Below are 9,312 nucleotides of genomic sequence, written 5' to 3' on the forward strand. Positions count from 1 at the left end.
TCCTTATGCTATTTTGAGAGCTCTAACCCGTGACCTCTGATTAAGATAGAGGGATCGTATTCATCTCACCACAGCTCTCGATAGGAATTTGCTATCTAGAGCTGGAACCTGTGACCTCTGACTAAGATAGAAGAATCATATTTATTCCGCCACAATCCATTTCTCGAGCTCGAACTCCTGACCTCGAGATTAAGGTAGAGGGATCATATTTATCTCACTACCATCCTCGATAAGAATCCTTCTTCAAGCACATCACTTCAAAGACTATAAGAGGTAATATTTACGGACAAGTCAATTTATAAGGTGGAGAAATTTTTTGAAGAGTCCACTTAATTAAACCTTTAAGGTAACGTTATTTGGTAGTTAAATTGATTATTTACATAAATTTGACTCTTATATTTAATGGAAAGCAAAATTTGCACAATGATGTAGACTCAGTCATTGGGTGTCTACTATTTAAATAATTTATTGAACTTTGTCATTTTAATAAAGTTTCTTTAACTACGAAATTGCTAAGAACAGCTTGTTGACGAAAAATTCACACCATTAGAGTGATGGTATTGTATTGTCTATTTTCCTATGATTGACAAATGCATATCACACTTCACTCATTTTCTTTAACGAAACTATTGTTGTAGTCTAATGGAGTAATTAAGATTTTGACTTGTAACTTTAATTTTCTTGTAATAACAATTTTAGTTTTCTCTTATTTAGTTACTACTATTTAACATATAGTATACATTACATTGTAAGTATTTTCTTTTCCGATATCAAAGTAATTTAACTAGTTGTAGCAAGTTGAGTGGTTTGTTTTTTAGATAAAGATAATCTAGATTAACTTATTACTGGCAGTTACATATTCTTTTTTATTTATTTTCCATTCGGTGTTCGGTATCTACATTTAGTGGCGGAGGCAGGATTTCTGTTAAGGGGGTTCAAAAAAGAAAAAATTAAAAAATTAAAAGAGACTGTGGCCAGTGGAAATTGAACCAGTAACCTCGTAAAGATTTTGAATCCCCTTAACTATTGAGTTATGTTTTGGCGTTATGTTAAGGAGATTCAACATATAATATATAGAGGCGAAAAACGGATTTAATTTTGCTTTATATATACCGTGTAATTTTTCGGTGAAGGGTGAATCCTCTTCCGTCCCCCTATATCCGCCCTTGCCTACATTGGGACCCGACTAGATTCAGATTCGCACCGAGATGTCCCACGTTGAAGGTAAAGCGCTCCCTAACAAAAGCGACTCCATACCCATGGCTCGAAGCCGAGACCTCTGGTTAACAACTTGTTTGGATGGTTGTTACATGTTATATTCTATCGTACTTTAATTATGATGTTTGTTTTTATTGTTGTTTAAATATTAATGTAATATATCTTTACGTAACAACGAAAAATGACACTTCATGGAATGGGCGATTTGATGTGGTTGCGTTGTTCTTTATTTTTTTCTGTCATCTTGCCCTTCTTTATTATTAACTAATCTTATTATATCATTTACCCTACCTTTTTATATACTCCATTCGTTTCAAATTAGATGAGGTATTCCTTTTTAGTCTGTTCCAAAATAAATGATATATATATATATATATATATTGCAATATGCAAGTTTATTTTTTATGTTGTTGGCGCATGACATCACGAAACGACGACAAACAATACAATTTATCTAAACATTGTATATATCAAAATGATACAATATAATATAATATAATACTATACATAAGCTATGTGGGTAAATGAGTACTTACTATTCCACCAAAACCCTTATTCCTTATATAAAGATTTTTATTAGGTAATCATTAGTGTTCGAAATTATAAAATCTTTAAATTAACTTCAATTATTGTTATGTAGATTTATTTATGATAAGCATAGTGAAAAGATTAAGCAAAATCCCAAATGGATCAGGCTAGTGATACCACGTTCAACGTAAAACTTTTGTTTGGGTAAACACCCTCTTAATCAAACTAAATAACCATCAAAATTTCAAAACTATGGCTTCTGCATCTTTCTTCTTCCTTTGAATTTACTCATTCCACTATACCCATCCCCATCTACCCTACCCAAGTACCCAACCATCCGACTGATCCTGACCACTACCCTTCACCTTCCCCATTCTTGAACCCCTTTAATATTTCACTTTGTACATTATTCTTTCTTTAATAAAACAAGATTGAGATCCCAATATAGAACTGGGTCTGTTTTTTTGGACATGGTGGAGACGGTAACGACACCGTTTTGGTGGCGATGTACACAATTCCACCACCCGCGTCGATGGTTACCGGCAGTTTTCATAACTCACAAAGCCATTATCACTGCGCTATGGATCGCCTTTTTAGTAACCCTTTTCTGGTGGCAGATGGATTCTACTACTACTGGAATCTTGATTTTCCGGCGAGTTTTCCCGGCGAGGCAGCTGCCGAGTCTCCGGCATGTGGGGTTTAACTTGACGGACTTTGGTGGGGTTGGTGATGGTGTTACTGTAAATACGGCAGCTTTTGAGAAGGCAGTATTAGCAATTTCTAGAAAAGGTGGAGGGCAGCTAAATGTGCCACCTGGTTATTGGTTAACGGCGCCGTTTAATCTTACTAGTCATATGACTCTGTTCCTTGCTGAAGGTGCTGTTATATTGGGTGTTGATGTAAGTTTTCTTGATCTGTTAGCGTTAAAAGTTTAATTCTTTGCTCAATGAGCTCATAATGTTTCAATTTTTTAAGTTATATATGTTGATAGTGCAATGAATTTTTGCACCATCATTGTAATTTAACTTGTTGTAGCATGTTATCGACCATTAATTTACTATACGTTACCAATCAATGCTATTAAATATAATTACATGCAGTTACTTTTAAGTGACATGATTGTTTAAATATTGTCACACAGTCGGTGCATAGAATTTAAACTCTTATGCTAATTGATATCATTTGCCGTTTGATTGTTTGATTGGCTTTGCTAGGAGTGATGAGGTGCCACATTGTACTTATTGCTTAGTGTTTACTTATGGAAGCCTTATTATAATTGGTGGAGTTGGGAGCTAGTTAGGATTTGTTTGAAACTGATATTCTGGCTAGCTTTGGATGAATTGAGGTTATTGGATTGATGAGAAGTGAGAGATAATGTTGTGTCTGTTATCTGTGTGGATGCATCTCATAATTTGTGTAAGAGGTGAGGGTTAGAGCAGTTTCATGTGATGATGATGATCCACTTCGCACATTTTTTCTACTGCTTCTATGGAAACTAAAAGTTTCTGAGTCAAGGTTTTTGCTTTCACTCGTTAATACATCTTAGATTGATCATGCGATCCAATTTATCCATAAGTTCTCCGGGAGTCAACTTCTAATTTGGGAGAACTGTTTGTCGTCAGCTTTACCTATTTGGTTTCTTTTGATGGTCTTTAAATTGATCCCAGTCTGTTGCTCGATTTGGTAAATTTTGATGCTTGTGGATAGGCTTAGGAGCTATTAGATGTTTTTGTTTTAAGTATTGCCTTTGCAAATACATTTTGGTTGTAATAGAAGATATAAGTGGGAGAGTGAAGGAAGAAAACTTTCTTTAGTTTTGCTCGAAACTTAGATTGACAAGGTAAAGCCTAACATTGTGGCTAAAATAAATCTTGAAGCTCAATGATCTAAATTTTAAATGCCAAGGAAAATTTTCCTAACATAAAATGTTTTCAAGTACAAAGCTGCAAAAACTTATATTTCTAGGAAAAAAAGATTTTTAACTTGTAAACGCCTATCCAATTCCATATGGATTTATTGATTTTGAATGCCAAAGCAAAATTTTGTACTCGTCTTACTCTATGTAGCACTGTTACTATTTGGGGAATCAAACAATTTATTCGTTGATTATGATTTTCTCAATCCCTTTTTAAATATTTTGAATTATTAACTATGTTGTTCAAATATGTAAATTTTATTCCAAAGAACTTGAAGAATCTATGCACAAATTTATGCCGAAATTAGGTGCTCTAACCCTTGTACTCTGTACCCCTTCACATAAAATGGGATAGAGCGAATACTAATTAAAGGTATTTATACAAAGCTGCTAACACCTGAATCAGTCAATAGGCTTCAATCACAAACTGGTGATACCTACAAAGATAAAATAAGAGTCTTACAGCTGTCAGGATTCGGATTAGATGAACTTCCTGAATCCCTTAGGAAGCTTAGTATACGAGAAGTCAGTTTTCGACTAGAGATTCAGTTGTGAAAGTTTATTGCTTTTCTAACCATGTTTCGACCTTATTTCCTGCCATTTTATTTGCATTCTTTATGGTTGTTGTCACAACTTGACATGGCCCTTTGGGTCTCTTTTATTTGGTTACTAGTTATATTCACCTCTTTTAATAGGCATTTAATTCACCGAATTACTACTACAAAGGGTTTGTGATCTAGCTTCTATATGTAATTGCATACCGTTATGCAATTACTTTGCACTTTTCTCCATTAACAATGTGAATGTAAATCACAAATAAGTCAACAGCTACTATTCCACAATCCCAAGTTAGTTGGAATGGCATATGAGTCCTCACTCTTCATGTTGCTTTATTTGGACCTTTTTCATTCCACTAGTACGTAGGTTCTCTAACACTAGAGGTTCTCTACATTTTTTACTGATACAAATCTCTAAACATACTAAAATGACTCCTAGCAGTACTGTACCTAAGCCTTAAGCCCAACTAATAGATATGCTTATATGAATCTTTTGCTTCCAGTGTCCTATTTTTCGCTGAATCTGAATGGATTCTGTGAGCTTGTAGATTTTTTGCAATAACTTGTAATTTTAGGTTTATCTCGTCCTTTATCAATACCTCAAATCATTATGGTATCACACTTATTTGGAAGACTATATAGGACATGACCATAACATCTCAAGCGATCGTATCTTAGTGCTAAGTGCACCTTCTGTCAGATGTGATCATTTTTATGTTGTCTAATCTTGCATGGCTGTAGATCCATCTTAACATCATTTTTGCAACACTCATCTTGTGGATACTTTTCAGCTTAGAGACTCAATATTCACTCTCATATAACAATTTAGTTTTACAATTGTTCTATAGAACTAGCTTCACTTTTCTCGGCATCCTCCTATTGCAGTACATTCCCGTAGCACTCGTCCATTTCGACCATCCTATTTTGAATTATGTGTTACATCTTCATCTATCATACGGGTCTCCTATAACATAGAGCCTAGCCATTTTCTTTTCCCAACTTTTGTCAGCATGGCTTTACAATCTAAAATTCTGAAGCCTTCTAGACTCATAACCTGGAGGTTGTTCTACGCTAAATATCTAAATGCCTGGATGTTATATCATGCACCCTTGATTATTATTCAGATTGAACAACAAAACATTGGTTTGTATTTCCTCTGAACATCTCGTGTAGCATGCAGTCTGCTAGGAGTGAGACCCCTGAGAATCCTCTCCTAAGGTTGTTATGCCGATACGTGATAAAGTTGCATGATGCTTGCAAAATTCTGTAGTTAATTCGTCATCTTTTAAGTAGGTTGACTGTAGCGAATTCATGCAAATATAAGTGATTTCAAGTGCAAATCATTTCAGGGGACAAGCCAAATGGAAAACGGCTGTTTTGTTTTCTGGAAACAAAAGACTGTTTTTCGAAACAATCCTTCTAGTGCACGCTAATCTAATTCTTCCACAACCAAAACCAAACACGCATTGTTAAAAAGCAAAACAATACAGAACCTAAACCAAACAGTTGTCTAGCGAATTGCTGAGTATGTGTGTGTGTGTGTGCCAGTCATGATAAGGAAACAGTGTTGTGTAGGGAACATTTTTGTGCAGAAACAGTTTTGCCTGCAAAGTTCAGTTTGGACTGCTAGTTATAATTTTCAAAAGGGAAGTGAAACGACAATTTTGTCATTTCATTGGCATTTTTCAGCCAACTCATGGAAAATATTTTTCTCTCACAATAAGTGCTATTTTCTTGGCGATCAAAATAACTTGATAACTACTCATCTAAAACATGAGTATACCTCTTCTAATTGATGCCTTTTTTCTCCCTCTCTCTCTCTGTTTATTAGAGAATTCACAGAAGCTATTTTATTTATGTAATTCTATTTGTATTTATGGACACAGGACGAGAAGTACTGGCCTCTCATGCCTCCATTACCTTCATATGGATATGGAAGAGAGCATCGTGGACCACGTTATGGAAGTTTAATCCATGGCCAAAATCTCAAAGATGTAGTAATCACAGGTCAGTTTTCTGACTGACTTCAGTTTGAAAGTCTCCCACCCTGAGCTTCACTGAAACAGCAAGTATTTTAAAATTCAAAGCCCTTGTTTTTTTAAGTGTTTAGAGCTGTCTTACTTCATCAGAAGAAAAACTGTCGTTTTTGCTGGAGATTGAATTTATCTGCTTTTCGGTCTTATATTCTGTTAGTTAGGTGATGCAAATAATTGAGAATGTTCGTGTCGCTAGTCCATGCATGTTTTCATAGTCATAGTTTTTCTATGGGGGCCATTAAGACTGGTGGTTAGTCTACATATGCTCCATATGCACTGCTAAAGAGATTTGTTTTTTTTATATTTGTATTGGGGAACAATCGTCGTTTATATGAAGGGAACTTGGGGGAGAAAGTGATAACCCAAATTATCTTGGTGCATAAAATATAAAGTGCTATTGTCCTATTAACTCCATCTTCCTAAAACTTTCAGAGATATTTGGCAGACAAAACTTAATCACGTTATTCATGGTTGCGTAATTGGCTCTTCCTTCACACGTTCAGCGATATTCTTTATCAGATGTGCTACATGTTTCTAAAAGGTGCATTAATGATAAAAAGACAATTTGTACCTACCCATGCTCTAAATATCATAAGCAGATTTTCTGAAGTATCCTGAATGTTTGTGGAAGTATAAAGGAATAGCCGCTTGATCTGATTATGCATATGTTGTTCCTGTTAACAGGGCATAATGGTACCATTAATGGGCAGGGTCAAGCCTGGTGGAAGAAATTCCGGCAGAAGCTTCTTAACCATACCAGAGGACCGCTCGTGCAGATCATGTGGTCTACTGATATACTAATCTCAAATATAACTTTACAAGACTCTCCCTTTTGGACGCTCCATCCATACGACTGCAAGAATGTAACAATCAGGAATGTTACGATCCTGGCACCCATTGCTGGGGCTCCAAATACCGATGGCATAGATCCAGGTGAGTCTCTGATAGGTTCAGTTTTTCTTAATGTTGAGCTAGTAGTCTTATATTGAATAATTTCTAAAAATTTTGAATTTAACAGTTTTCTTTTTCTTGATCTTGTTAAGTCATCTCTGAGAACAATGGCATTTTAGACTCAAATCACTTTTCATTTCATAGACTTTGGTTCTTTAATCAAATCAATACGGGAGGAAATATATATGCATTCTGTACTTTTTCATTGCTTATTTACTGTTGACAGTCACTCAGTATAAGCTCTTGTTGTGTTTTAATGGAGTGAACAGATTCTTGTGAAGATGTGCTGATAGAGAATTGTTACATCAGTGTCGGCGATGACGGCATTGCAATAAAGAGTGGATGGGATCAGTATGGAATTGCTTATGGACGGCCTTCCAAGAACATACTCATCCGAAACCTTGTTATTCGTTCCAATGTCAGGTGAGATGTCCATATAGGCCATATGCACTTACATTTCTTTTCACGGATTGGTCGTTTCTGACCACAGTTGCACTTCTGGGTGTTATATATGCACGAGAAGTTAAATCTTTATGTTCTCTTGCATCTGAATCGTGATTTGGGGTCAAATGTACGTCGAGTATTGACAGTTGACCTGCTGGTCAGCCACTTGATGGTTTGAAGAGGCACGAGTTTTTCTGATTAATGATCGTTTTAGTAAAGCCCCACAACTAATTTTGGACTGAAGTTTAGTTGATGGATTGATTGACTGATTGATACCATTTTAATATAAAATCTAGCAGCAATTCACAAGAGAAACTAGTTTAGTTTAACACCCTTATGTGACATGCTATGCCTTATATATTAAACTACGGACTAACCCAGTGGCGGAGCCACATGTATTGACACCCCTTCGCCAAAACATTACACTGTGTAGGTAGGGAAAAAAAAAATCCTATTTTATGTATATATACTATTTATAGACTCCCCTTGGCTTCTTCTTGGGTTTACTTCGTTATATTTTGACATCCCTTAATGAAAATTCTGGCTCCGCCACTGGACTAACCGTGCCTGAATTACATGGCAGCGCTGGTGTATCAATAGGGAGTGAGATGTCCGGCGGAGTGTCAAATGTCACTGTGGAAAATGTCCTTATCTGGAACTCGAGACGTGCTGTACGCATCAAAACAGCACCTGGAAGAGGAGGATACGTTCGCGATATAACATACAGGAACTTGACGTTTGAGAATGTTAGGGTGGGAATCGTCATCAAAACAGATTACAATGAGCATGCAGACGAGAGGTTCGATCCCAAAGCTCTCCCTGTACTGAAGGACATAAGCTACACATCAATCCATGGCGAGGGAGTGCGCGTACCTGTTCAAATCCACGGGAGTAAAGAAATCCCGGTGAAGAACGTTACTTTCAGAGATATGTCAGTCGGGCTATCATACAAGAAGAAGCATATATTCCAGTGTGCTTTCGTTCAAGGTCGTGTTATAGGTACTATCTTCCCCGCCCCTTGTGAGAACCTCGATCTATATGACGAGCAAGGACATTTGATCAGACGTTCTGATTCTCAAAACGCGACAGACATAGATTATGACATTTGAAATGGTTCCATATCCATTTTCCAGGGCTAGATTTCTCCCACTGCTCCTCATTTCAGTTAACTACCATTGCCATTTTTTTTTTCTTTTTCTGAATACATATTTGTCCCCTGCATTATACATACATAAAGAAGTCCTTTAATGTATTCAAATCCACAGATCCAATGTAAAGAACAGCTCCTTTGTTACTGTACAGAATCTTAGTTCCATAAAGGTAATGTCTCAGCATCTTTGTTTTTTCTTTTTTGGTTACCCACCCGGTGTGCGGTATTCGAACTGGGGCCCGACTAAATCCAGGTTTGCGCCGGGAAGTCCCACATTGAGGGGTAAAGCGCTCCTAACAAAGGTGACTCCATACCCAGGGCTCGAACCCGAGACCTTCACAACACTTGGTGGTGTTAAGAACCCGAGACCTCCACAACACTTGGTGGTGTTTTAACATCTTTGTGGTAACACTAGTTTGGCTATTATTAAGTCAGTAGAGAGCAATGTTTTTCTTAGGAGTAAGTGACCAAGATTATGAACAAAGTTGAAATTAGAAATTTCTTATTTTCTGG

The 9,312-nt window shown here is 36.4% G+C and overlaps 1 protein-coding gene across 1 annotated transcript; it reads left to right on the forward strand.

Moving 5' to 3' along the window:
• LOC109226584 (probable polygalacturonase) lies at positions 1,899–8,997 on the forward strand. The gene is made up of 5 exons (XM_019391387.1): positions 1,899–2,645; positions 6,105–6,225; positions 6,939–7,187; positions 7,475–7,628; positions 8,233–8,997. Exons 1-5 carry the CDS (start codon positions 2,217–2,219, stop codon positions 8,756–8,758), a joined length of 1,479 nt encoding a protein of 492 aa, XP_019246932.1. The 5' UTR covers positions 1,899–2,216; the 3' UTR covers positions 8,759–8,997.

This window comes from Nicotiana attenuata, chromosome 6 (assembly GCF_001879085.1).
Source record: "Nicotiana attenuata strain UT chromosome 6, NIATTr2, whole genome shotgun sequence".
NCBI classification, from domain to species: domain Eukaryota; kingdom Viridiplantae; phylum Streptophyta; class Magnoliopsida; order Solanales; family Solanaceae; genus Nicotiana; species Nicotiana attenuata.